The sequence below is a fragment of the Barbus barbus genome (genome assembly GCF_936440315.1).
Source record: "Barbus barbus genome assembly, chromosome: 18".
Lineage (NCBI taxonomy): Eukaryota > Metazoa > Chordata > Actinopteri > Cypriniformes > Cyprinidae > Barbus > Barbus barbus.
The window spans coordinates 26,657,494-26,671,192 of record NC_136746.1 but is presented as its reverse complement, the minus strand read 5'-3'; the positions used below and the strand labels follow the sequence as shown (position 1 = coordinate 26,671,192).

Genomic DNA, 13,699 nt, shown 5'->3' with positions numbered 1-13,699 from the left:
CTAATATATATAGCTCTGTAATTTTGTTCCAAGTGACTTCCAGTAAAGAGTTTCTGAATTTCTCCTAGGTGTTAAATGTGAGTGGTCATTTTGAGATGATTCATGTGCGTGATGTCAGGACGTTTTTGGAAGTTCAACTGAATCATTTCAGTAGATTAGTTTCAGAACATGCGCTTTTCTTTCCACTGTGGAGGATGTTTGAAGTAATGAAACCGTTACAGAATGTTTTCATGCTACATTGAACTCTTTTACCTCAAAAGATCGATGAAAATTTGATACCTCACATTATGACCCCTTTAAGGAGTGAAGCTCCTGTCCGTTCTTGTCCTCATCTGCTCCTCTCTTCTTGTGTTTCCCCTCTCCTCCTGGTTTCACCTCTTTCTTTGTACACTTGTGTGTCCTTGGAAGTGATAGCTAAGTGTTTGTCTCTCTGTACTCCCTCCCCGGCCTAATGAGGATCAGTGTTGTTTTAAACATGAAATCGGAGTCTCGGTTGAGAGCAATCAATACACAGCCATTACTTCTCTCTGTGATGAAGCAGTCCATCTCTCTCTCTCTCTCACTTCTCACACACCCGTCTCTTGTCTCAGCGTATTTTCTGGTATCGGATATTGGCTTTGAGGGGGTTATGAATTGTTGGCTCCCAAGGGCATCTCCGTGCGCCGCTCTGCCGATTACACCTCTGAATAATGGCCCCCATGGAGGCGGCTGACATGCCTCAGCTGGAGTCCGATACATATATACACCAGAGGATGACCAGACCTGACCAGAACTCTGACTGGACCGGAAATGAGGCCCAATCAGGTCTGACTGTAATTGAAATCCAAGTTGAAGAGTGAACTTTTATTTCAGATCAATTACTCAGCCTTATTTAGACCAAGTTTGATGACAGCCTTATTTTAGTAAGCTGCCATTTTTTTTAATGCTGCTACTTTCTGTTGATGTGATCTTACATACTTAAAGTTTTCAGTGTTTATTCTAGCTTTAAGCTGCAGAGTAAATCAAACTTTGTGCTGCTGGACAGAAGTCTGTGTTCATTTTTCTGAACACAGCGTGAACATCTGGCAGACTCTGTAAATGCTTCTCTTTTAGATCAGTCCAGCATTAGTGGCTCTTGCTCTAGGGTTTGTGATTTAGGCTGAATTTCACAACTGATCACCTCATCCATCGCTCGAGATGCCATTACACACTTTCAGTGCAGCATCTGCGGTTACATTACACTTGCCAAAAACAGTGTTTTTAATCCTTTTTTCTGTATTTGTAAAGGTTCTGGTTTAGTTGTTTTGTTGCACTACCACTGAAAAGTTTAGTATCAGATGTTTTGAAATACATCTTTTTGTTTGGTCAAAAATACTGTAAAAACAGTAATACTGTGAAATATTATTACAATTTAAAATAATTTTCCATTTAAATATATTTCAAAATCAAAATTAATTTCTGTGATGCAAAGCATCATTACTTCAGTCTTCAGTGTCACATGATCCTTCTACAGAAATCCACTATCCATTTTTTTTATTGCTCAAAACGTTTTCATTTTCTGTCCCACAGCTGAAAGAAAATCATGCAGGGTGAGTGATGTCAGAATTTTAATTTCTGCGCAAACTTTCCCTTTAAATGTTAAATATGTATAAACAAGAATAAGCCCAGGGATTTGTGGTGCTGCAAACTGTAAGCAGAGCATCCCGTTAATTAACATCTCATTGAGGATGTTTTCAATCTGAAGTAAGAGAAGTGTACTCCTTTGTGGCCAGCACAAGAGGAGTCTGGGAAAGCTGACATACTCCCACACACTGACACATGCTTGCTGACAGCATTCCCCTGGCTCACACATTCATTTGGCCAGAGTATTTCTCTGTCTTCCACGCCGGTCCAGAGAGCCCTCATCCTGCTTTCATGTGCCATGCGCTAGCCCTGGGCAGGAGAGGACACACCTGGGGCGCGCAGTGGGCATGTCAGCCGCCAGTCCGGCTCTGCCAGCCTCTCACACACATTTACTGTGATGAACTAAACTATGATGTTCTCTTCACGATCCTTGCCAAGGCTTCTGGCTGTCTCCCAAACACAGGAGTAAGATGGCGAAAGGGAGAGGGAGGAGGATTTAGACATGCTGGCGGTTTCTTCTACAGTACATCCTGGAACTGATTTCTTAATTTCAGCATATTTTGTGCATTAGATTAGTCTGATGTTTAATTTCGCTCTGTCCCAGGCAGGGCTTCCCAGTGGAATTGAGAATGCCGTTGATTCTCTAGCTCTGGATGTATGCCTCACTGTAAAAAGTGAAAATGCAGTTTTTCGCAATTTTTTTAAAAGTGATACACCCTCTCTGCAAAACCGCACCCTCCAAAGACCGGTCAGCAAAACGAATGATGGCCAGAGAGTGTTTCTGATGGGATAAAAAAATGCCACTGATGTCATTCTATTTGAGATATAAGAAAAACAGTTTTCTCTACTTTCACAGAGATTTGTGTGGTGACTCAGAACACTTATTTCAGAAATATCAGTCAGGTAATAGGACATTTTATGCAAAAATGTGCAAAAAAAAAAAATCCTAAATGACACGCCCCCTTTGCAAAGCCCCGCCCCCCAAAGACAAGTCAGCAAACACTGACAAGCAGAATGATTGAGAGGCAGAGTGTTTCTGATGAGCTGAAAATGCCACTACTGTCATTCTGTTTGAGCACTTTATAGGAAAACTGACTACTTTTGCTCTTTTCTACTTTTACAGAGACGTGTGATTTCTCAGATCATTTATTACAGTAATATCTGTCAGGTAGTGGGACATTTTATATGGGAAATTTCAAAAACTTTTCAAATGCGTTTTTCTACTTATAATCTAAACCTTAAAATGACTTTCTTTAGTCAGGATGTTTCATTCATAGCAAGTAATATTTGTGATGAAGACTTGAATAAAACCACTTAATTTAGATGTTACCTGAAGCATTTTTAGGTTAGCTTGTCAATGTGTTTTACTTTGCTCTTTCAGTGGTGTAATTTATTCCAAGGTTAGCGTGTTTGATGATAATGTGTGTTCATGCTGCAATAATGAATGTACCATATATTCACGAGAGGAGGGGGGGGGGGGGGTCATATTTTACTGAATATTATACTGAAACATTATTTTCATGGCAGTTATGCATATTTGACCCCCAAATTCTCATTACTGTAATACAAGCTTACTTAATAGATACATAAATATTATTTTAATTGAAAAGTATTGTAATGTTGTATCACCTTATATGATGATTTATATTAAAAATAATAATAATGGGAGTTAAGAATAATGAGGATTTAGAGAAAATTTGTCATGAAATAATGAAAAATAATTTAAAATTTTTATATTTATAAATATTTTAATTTTATAATGAAAAACTTCATAAGAACATGTCCAGGTCATATTTCAACCCAAAAATCTAAAGTAAGAAATAAGAAAATCATTTTTACTTGAAGTAAATCAAGGTTATAGGACTTGGGTTTTATTTATTTTTTTTGCTCTGAAGCTGAATAGTCATTGTAACTAAGCATATTTGACCTCCAAATTCTCATTAGTGTAATGCTAAACAAACAAACAAACAAATAAATAGTGATATGATAATAAATAAAGTATTTATTCATGATGGCCATGCTTGCTGTATTGCCTCTTATGATGACTTAAATAATGCAAGTTAAAAATAAAATGCATAATTTGGAGAACAATTCCCATAATAATGAAAGGTAAATTTGAGAAATATTAGATTTTTTATTCAAAATTATTTATATTTTTTTTAATCTGAGGTGAAATGTGACCTAGACATGCTTTAGTGACATTCACCCCGAGACAAAACCACAAGACAACACTTACACATGATGTCCTGATATAATATACTGACGGATTACAGAGCCTTTCGATTCATGACCTAATGCACGATTTGTTTTTTCGTCATGAATAAGGGCAAGGGTGATGGCGAGCGCTCTCCAGAATTATAATTAGCTCAAACACGCCACCTATCTGTCAAGAGCAGCAGCGCGTGTGTCCGCACCATCAGTGACGACAGACACTGAGAAACTGATGGAAGGGGAGATGGAGTAGAAAGCGGGAGGTGGAGAGAGGGGAATAAAGAGGAGGGGTGGCAGATACATTGTGATTTCTTTTTTCTTCCTCTTTCTTATTTAATTGGTCCGCAGGGATCCTTGGCGAGTCCTCCGTTCGCAGCTGCGCAGCTTTAATTGGCTGGAGATTCCACCAAAATACTATTGAAAAAAGCCGAGAGTTTATACAGTTTAGACCCCGGTCCCTTCTGATAAACCCACTCATTACCGAGAGCAGAGCTGCACAAGCTTTACGCAGATACACTCCAGAAGCCAGTTCAGATCTCAGACGCGCATCACCCGGTGAGATCTGTGCGCGCGTCTCCACACTGACGCGCAACCTCTCCATCCGCCTCACTCTTGAGAGAGCCATCGGTGAGCACACATCTGATAGGAGAGCATCACAGGACAAGAGTTTCAGTCAGAGATCACATCGCATCGGACCGCTGCTTTCCACGATTTTGCCCTTTGGACGTGTGGATGCGCGCCGCCTTAGAGAGTTTCCCATCAGTTGAAGTTGCTTGGAAGAATGTGTTGGAATTTTGTCTTTATCTTCTGGACAGAGAGGCATCGGTGCGCTCCCGCTGAACACGCAACAAACTAAACACCTGGAACTCCAGTGTTCTGCTGAAAGTCGTTCTTTTCTAAGGGAATTATTTCGAAAGGCAGCGATCTAACGGCTGAACCCGCACAGAGAAAGGTAAACGCTACTTTAGATCTGCATGTGTTATTCCGAAGAGAGGTTTGAGTGTTTGAACCGGTCTAAATGTGAACGCTAGATGTCCACACCCAAATACTGGAATGTTTTGTGAGGGATCCTAAAAACGCTTCATCTAATTTAACACGGTTTAGTCAAGTCCCAAATAGCCAGTCTGCGTAAATTACATCAGTGAAATTCATTTTTAACATTAAAATCAGGTAGAAGTTGCTGCATATTCTCACTTTTAATAGTGCGTACTAGACACGAGAGAACTTTTTTTTATTATTTTTAGCCCTGCTAGCTGATAAATGTATAAACCCCTATTTCAAATGAGTTGCGACTAATTAAAACTTCAGACTGTGGACTCTTGAATTATTATACTAATCTGTCACACAGAACTGGTGATTTCTAGTAGCCTATACTTACCACAGGTTTAGTCCTACTGGAAAGAATGCGACACCTGGGGATTCGACGTCCTCTTAATTATGGCTTAAACCTTCAAAAAAGGGAAAAATGGCTGGGGGTCTTAAAAGCATACACGTATATGACTTTTAACAGCATTTTAATGAACATAACAGTAAGACTCACAAGTTAGTAGAATAACAGACGTCCGCGCAGCTCGAGGACTTCCTGTTAGGATTTGGGAAAAAACAGAAGTAGCCCTACTGTAATGACTTTATTTTAGAGGTACAAGTGGCAAATATATCACAGAAAGCATTTGTGTTTTGTTTAAATGGTCGTTAAGATGTTTTACTACAGATTTAAGTTATGTATTCAAATTATAGCCCACGTGCTAGTACTTGTGCATAGTGTAGAATTTGAGTGTATTTAATGACTTGCTTTGAAGAATTTCTTTAGAGATTTCTCTATTGTTGAGATTCATTAATAATTGTGTGATATATTAATGTCAAATGTTAAGTGCTAAAAATGTGATTTGTTTATTTATTGTCAATGTCTGTTAGTTACTAAATGCTCAATATTTGATGTTTAGATGAAACAAATACAGTCAGAACCAGTCATAAAGTTGACTGAACAACCTTCTAACATAATTTCTCAGACCTCTGTTAGAAAAATCAGTTTAAGATGACCATTAGCTGGTGCAAAGTGGTCGATAAGTGACCCCGCACATCTGTTATCCCAAAAAGTCAGTTTGACCACTCTAAAGTGGTATTACGTGCTGGTCCAAAATGGTTGGAAATCTAGAAAGCAGTTCCTGTGTGCAAAAATAGAGCTTTTTTATGGCAAAAAGTTTCTTGCCCGGATCAGCATGATACTGAATTCCGGTCAGGTTTAATAAATCATGTATTTGATCGTCCTTAACCGCCCACCAATTTCAGAAATAACCCATGATTGCTGCATTCAATCCCATCAAACAATAGCGCAGTTTCTGTAATCTGCAGATAATCCAAGGTTTGGCAAATTAATTGTCTGTTCTTAACCCCCATGCATGCGTGCACTGGAACAATGCAGGGATAAAAATACTTCAACTGGTGAATAATGTTTTGTTAGGCTACTTTAATCTCTGATGAGGAGGATGATGATGATGATGGCATGATTCTGGCTGCAGGAGCACTCATTTGAATGCTGAGCTCGTGCTGTGCTGTGGTGCCTTGTGCAGTGATTTTGGATATCGTTGTTTTTCCCTGCAGGTAATGAGGGATCGCACCTGAAGATGGAGCTTTTCTGGATTTTATTATTTTCTGTATTCCATCGCTACGTGCAAACACAAGGAGTTTACGGTAAGGAGAAAATATGCTAATGTTAAGGTTAGGGGTTGAGTGTCTAGCCTCACCTGAGTTATGCTACAGTGGTTGCCGGGCATCCTGTTACAGGATCTTGGTATTTCCTGCATGACAAGACTGTGCCACCCTTGTTTTCAGCACATTCAACATCCCAACATTGTTTTTTCTCTCTTTTGAGAGATGCTATGCCTGTTGGAATTTCAGATATGAGAGATTAAAGTAGTGGTAGGTCATCGCAAGCAGGTATGACAGATTTGCAGAGCGATATCAATCTATTAACACAAACTCAACGACTCTGTTCAATTAGATCATTATCAAGACTCTTATTACATCACATGATTGTGATAATTGTAGACTGTAGCTTGATTCACGGTTTTTCTCCATTTATTTTGCTGCAAGGTCGCGTTCGCGTAAATGTGAAGTAATTTCTTTTTGGGATAACACTCATTCACCTCGGTGCTTGCCAAAAATGATTTCTTCTTTGCATAATTAATCTTTTTATATTGGTGTACCCTCTGCATTTACTGCACTTACTGTCAGTTTGTGAAAGGACTTAAAGAGCTCAATTAAATGTGTGGTGAAGAGAGAAACACTTGTCTCGGTTTGTCATATTGAGAGAGCATTTAGAGCCTCTGGGACATTGTGCCATGTTATTGGCAAAAAGTTATTTGGTTTGTTATTTGTTCTTTTGAGATGTTAAAAGCTCGAAAACTAAGTGAACACCGGTGAACTCTTTGTAGGATTTTCATCCATTTTTGTGTAATAAAGCCGTGATGTCACAAATATGATTAAGACATGGCGTTTTGGTGGGATTCAGTAATATCTGCATTGCATTAATATAGCCATCTTTGTGTAAAAGCAGCAATGTTTTAGTTCCATATAAGAAATAAAGAATGCAAATGTAATATTTGCCTTTGCTTGTGTAGACTGCTGGTCCATTAGGAGAATTAAAAATGATTTATTTTAGAAATAAATAGTTGAAATTGTATGCTTTTCCTTTACCCAGTATATTAATTTACTTTATTAAGTCCTCTATAAGTCCTCTATCTGTAGCTGGATGACGTCTTTCTCTCACACCCTCGTCTTCTTATCTTCATATCTCATCACGCACATGCCGTCTCACCTGACTTTTAAAATTAATGTCACGCCATGCGTTTCTATCCCAATCACTGTAAGACAATGTTGACTGACCTTTTTAGTCTTTATTACTTTTAGTCATGCGAGTGCGCCAAGTTTAATTTTGTTGTGAAGGCTTCCTTGCTGGGAGCGGAGTAAGAACCGTCTTTACGGTGTGAGAGAGAATGCCAGCTCAGTTAATTAAGGGCGGCAAAGCCCCAGAGTGAGCGAGACTTCACTCACACTCCTCTTCCCACTTTATGTCTCTGCTATGAGGGCTGTTAACTCTCTGTGATCGTGACTTTAATCTGTTTTAAGATGTTTTACATTAACTGGATTCATTTCACAAAACATGCCCAGGTCATCTAGGTATTTTATTTTGTCTTAAAACTTATTTTTATATTTTATTTATTAAATATTAAAATGATATTTTATTATATACTAACATTTATTCATATTTATTATTTGTAAGTAAATGAAGCATATTGTTGAGACCTTTTTTGTGACGTTTTGGTGATATTTTGTGACGTGTGACACATAATTATTGGTAATACAGTAATATATAATTTTTTTCAGTTTGCTTTGGAAAAAAGCTACTAAAATGATGCAAAAATCAACTTGAATAATGACCATGCTTACTTTATAATATAATGTTTCTGGTCTTATTGTGCATAAATAACCTGTGTATATTATAAAAAAAAACAACAACTTTCCTTTTCAGCCAATTTAAAAAATCCTGCCCTAAATAATTGGGTAGTTTTTTTTTTATGAATGTTAACGGCATTTCATGTTGACATTTTCTTTTAGCAAATCATATTTTTTCTTTTAATTTTGGGATGAAATATGACCCGAATATTCTGTTGAAAATTTTCTATGCCCCCCCCTCTCAGAAGATCTCTCTCTATCCTGCACAAATGTGCTTTCTTCTCATTGAATCCAGTTTGTGTTTCTCCATGCAGCTGATAGATTTCATTACTATCTCATCAGACTATCTCTCTCACTTGCTTTTTTCTCATGGCCTGTCATGCACTGTCTCTCTCTTCTCTGCTTTGTCACTCTTTTCATCTTCCTCTTCCCATCTGTACTGTGTTTCTCTACAGTTCTCTGCTGATGCTTATTCACTGTGTAGTTTTTAATGTGTGTGTGTGTTTTTCACTCTGCTAAAATTCTATTAACCTGTGGGTCAGCATGTTTGCCCTATGGTGACTGCAGTTTTATTTTAGCTTTAGCGGCCCATGGCGTGTATGTGTCAGCGAAGGGGACTCTCCCGGGGATCCATGGAGATCCGCCCTGAAGCTGAATTTTATGACACTGAAAGCACCTCTGAGCATATCTTCACCTGGTTTACGTCTGGATATAGGTCAGCGGTGAATGGTGACTCAAACACAAAGAGGAGTGGGTTAATGTGTGCAGTGTGAATGGACAGAAGGTGATGTGTGCGTGTCCACAGGCGGACATGACAAAGAGTTTGTGAGAGTGAACAGTTGGCATGCTTTGACTAATGCATGAGAATCTGGGCAGGGGGAAGAAAATATCATCAAAGACTATCCAAAAAGACTACGGGCATTTCGTGCTATTCTGCACTGTCAGAGAAAATAGTAAAATGGCAACTTTAGGGGTGCAACTGCTTTTACAGAGGCAGTACCCTCAAAGCTACACTGTTGTGCCTTATTTACCCCTAAAGGATGCAAATGAGCATCTTAAAGGGTACATATTAGTGCTTAAAGTATGAATATTATTACTTTGAAGCAGTGGTTCTCAATGTGGTGTGCACAGATGCTGCGGGGAAATAGTGGCAGCGTTCGCGTGTGTGAATAGCAGTTGGCTCTCTGGCTTCTGTAAAGCAGCACCGAATGCCAATTCCTCTGAATCTTTCTTCTTCAGACCGTTGACTTTGCACTGTTTCATCAAGAAGATCCACGCCATTGAATAGCACAGATTCAGCGGATGGCATCACAGCTGCTTTTGTGAACTTGCCGCTCCCCTCCAAAAGATCCGTGCAACATTGTGTTTATGCTAGATTTTTTAAAAGGCTTATAGGGGTAGCGTGATGAAAAAAACCCCACTGAGAACCAATACAGTCTAAAAGTACAATGTTTGCAGTTTTTTCTGACAGTGTGGGTTATATCCGGGGTTACTGTATTTAAAATTTAATTTAATTTAATTTAATTTAATTTTTACCTCATTAAGATTTGCATTGTGAAATTTATTTGCACCCCTTTAGTGGTAAATAAGACACAATGGTGTACCTTTGATGGTACTGTCCCAGTGACCATCACAAGTACAATTTTAATTCTATTTTAAAAAATATTTTATTTTATTTTAAAATGATTACATGATATATTAAAATTATTGTATTTAAAAATTATTTAGTGTACATTAAAATATTATTTATTATATTTTTAAGTAAATTAATCATGTTATTAAGACCATTAATGTTGTAATAAAAGTATTTTTTTCTTTGCATTGTGACATTATTTTGTAACCTTAGTAGTAAATAAGGCTCAAAGGTGTACCTGCATATAGGTTATATGTCAGTTTTAAAGGTGCCATAGAATGGAAAACTGTATTTACCTTGGCAAAGTTGAATAATAACAGTTCTGTTCATGGAAATGACATACCGTGAGCCTCAAACACCATTGTTTCTTCCTTCTTATGTAAATCTCGTGAATGCAAAAGACCACTGAAAAATAGGCGAATCAGAACATAACACCGACTGTGATGTTACAGTTGGGATCACTAATAGTTACGCCCCCAACCTTTGCATATACCCGCCCATGTTCTAGGCCAACCGCCAGCTGAACCAGCAGAAGTTCTGCAGGTATTGTGAAGAAACAAGTGAGGACAACAGCAAAAATGGCAGATCATGGAAATAAATGTTATGTTCCAGTCTGTGCAGGGGATGTGATGTCCAGGGATGGGTTGGTGTCTGTATTCAGAAAGACACGGAAAGCAAATAACGTGTTCTAATAAAATAACGCCAGCCACTAAAGGGACATGGTTAGCTCCTTGCTAGCGGTAGCCTGTTACATTACAGTACATAAGATTTCACTTACCACATAAACGGAGTAAGGAGAGATGACTGAGGATGATGATGAATGATTTACAGATCCTGAGCACCACTGATAAGCATCTGATCTTGTAAAATGTGTAGTAAGTACTGCCGCTCCATGGTATAAACAGAGTTTGTGCGATCGTGAATCTCGAAGGCGAAAGTGAAACTAAAAAGCGATCATGCATTCGAAAGCAGTTTCAATGCCCAGCATATTAATAGCAGCTCCCTGATGCCTGCATATTATTTACAGTATAATTACACAACAATATAACTGCTCGAGAAAGTATTGAAATGTATATGTATATAATGTTTGGAGAACGGTTTCTGGAGAAGTTTTGCCCTTACCTAAGCCACATACCTTCTATGTAGATATCAGAGAACAATTTAAAATATTGTATCAATGCTTTCTATGGCACCTTTAAACTCCTAGTTAAGGCCACTTTTAACCCTGGGTTAAGCAATATGTAATAGTTCACTTTGCATACTGACACATCCAAGTACTCAAGCGCTACGTCTGATCCCAGTGGATTCACACTGGATACTTTTGTCATGTCAAACGCTCTTGAACAGAGCTTCATAACCCTAAGTCAAACAAGAAAGCATTTTTAAAAACGTTCCCAATTACAAAGGCATACAGTGTGAACTAATTAGAGATCAGAACTAGAACTTGAGTATTTGAAAATGTCAGCAATGTTCAGTCATAAAAATAATTGTGTAACTTTCGTTTTACGGCAATCTGAATCTAGTCACAATTATATTCAAATGTTAAACGAAGAAGCTTTATTTTTAGTGTATAACTGTTTTCAGTGTCGTTTTCGACATATTCCTTTCATTGCTTTCTTTCAAATCACACTAAGGTTATGAGAGATCTATTCAAAAGTGCAGATGTCTGGTACAGCATAACTGAGGCCTCGCTCTCTCTCAGACCAGCTCTTGTGTTCAATAATACAACACAACTCCTCTCATTCATCTCTTACATGTGTTTGAGATGTGTATGTCTTTTTTTGTGGTCAAAAACATCAGTTTCTGGCAGGTATTTGTTCAGGAAGTGATTTGGTGGAAAGGTCACGATGAGAGACAGGAGTATATAGACGGAGGGCGTAAGACTGGTGTAAGCGTAACATTCACCTGGCTGTGGGCATCATTTGTATATATTATGTGTCAAATTTAATCAATGGCAGTTTGGTTCAAGGTATCTAGTTTAGAGGAGGAGCGCTTCTCCACCTCTTAGCTTTTCCTAGTAGTTGGTGTGTGGACTGGAATAAAGGGTTTGGGATGAAGATGGCTGCTGTCTGTCAGTCAGAAACTGCCCTGTAATCCCTGTTTATCAGAATCCTCCAGAAAGAAAAACTGGAGTCTGTCATTCATACGATTCCTTGCTTTTTCACTCAGTCTGCCATCCATTATCTCCTACTCCACAACAACCCGGGACCTTTGACCTACAGTACATGTTATAATCCCATAACATACAATACACTACACTACACTACTGTGCCAAAGTTTGAGGTCAGTAAGGTTTTTCTTTATTAAAAGAAAATCAATACCCTTTTCAGCAAAGATGCATTACATTGATCAAAAGTGACATTAAAGACATTTATAATGTCACAAAATATTTCTGTTCTTTTGAAGTTTTTATTTAACATAGAATTCATAAAAAGAATAATGTATCACGGTTTCAACAAAAAAACATTAAGCAGCACAACTGTTTTCAACATTGATAATAATATTAAATGTTTCTTGAGCAGCAAATCAGTATACGTTAACCATTGTAATAATGGTTTCTGAAGGCTCATGTGACACTGAAGACTGGAGTAATGATACATTTTACAATATATTCAAATAGAAAACAGGTCTTTTATAATGCAACCTTGTTGAGCACAAGAGACTTCTTTTACAAACAAAATTACTTTAGCAACCCCCAAGTTTTGAATGTCAAGTCACCTTTATTTATATAGCGCTTTTAAAAATGTAAATTGTGTCAAAGCAACTGCACAATATCAAAAAAGGAAAATACTGTGTCAATGTAAAATGAAAAGATTAAAAAAAAGATTTTCAGTTAAAGGCATTTCATTATTGAATTCAGTGATGTCATCATCCAGCTCAGTTCAGTTTAAATAGTGTCTTTGCAATCAAGTCGACGATATCGCTGGAAATGAAGTGTCCCCAACTAAGCAAGCCAGAGGCGACAGCGGCAAGGAACCAAAACTCCATCGGTGACAGAATGGAGAAAAAAACCTTTGGAGAAACCAGGCTCAGTCGGGGGGCCAGTTCTCTTCTGGCCAAACGAACCAACAGTTCAATTCCAACTGCAGCAAAGTCAGATTGTAAGGGCTCATCTGGTTCTCATCTAAGTGGTGGGGCCCTAACTGGGGATCTGTCTCTGGCACTCATCTCGGTGTACTGGTCTCCGCTGACATTCAGGGCTGTAGAGGTCGTCTCTGGGTGCTGATCCACTATCTGATCTGGATACGGACTGGATCTGATGACTGCAGTGACCATCTGGGCTGGATACGGACCGTATCGGGTGGCTACGGTGACTGGGATATGTCCCCGGGGCTCATCCAGGTGTCCGGCCTCCGCCGACGATCAGGGCCACATACATCATCTCCCGGAGCCGATCCACCATCTGATCCGGACACGGACTGAGAAACAGAATAGAAACGTGTACATCATGTGTTATGGGGAGTGTTCCTGGTTCCGGTTGATCTAATTAATGCAGCCTAACAATCCTTTAACGGATTTGAATAATAGAAGTGTATTAGTGTGTTATGTGTAAACCAGCTTAAAGGAATGTGTCTTTAATCTAGAATTAAACTGACAGAGTGTGTCTGCCTCCCGAACAGTATTAGGTAGATTGTTCCAGAGTTTGGGTGCTAAATAGGAAAAGGATCTGCCGCCCGCAGTCGGTTTTGATATTCTAGGTATTATCAAATGGCCAGAGTTTTGAGAACGCAGCAGACGTGGAGGACTATAATGTGACAAGAGCTCGCTCAAGTACTGAGGAGCTAAGCCATTCAGGGC

General features: G+C 38.6%; 1 protein-coding gene across 1 annotated transcript in view; it reads left to right on the top strand.

Annotated features, from left to right (window-relative positions):
- Positions 1 to 6,437: 6,437 nt before the first annotated feature.
- Positions 6,438 to 13,699, top strand: part of LOC306884602 (MAM domain-containing glycosylphosphatidylinositol anchor protein 1-like) — a gene marked incomplete at both ends in the record, with an annotated part of 214,579 nt that continues 207,317 nt past the window's right edge. Inside the window, one exon of the mRNA XM_079440601.1 lies at positions 6,438 to 6,504. Within this exon, the coding sequence (XP_079296727.1) occupies positions 6,438 to 6,504 (67 nt within the window). The remainder of the gene's footprint in view (positions 6,505 to 13,699) is intronic.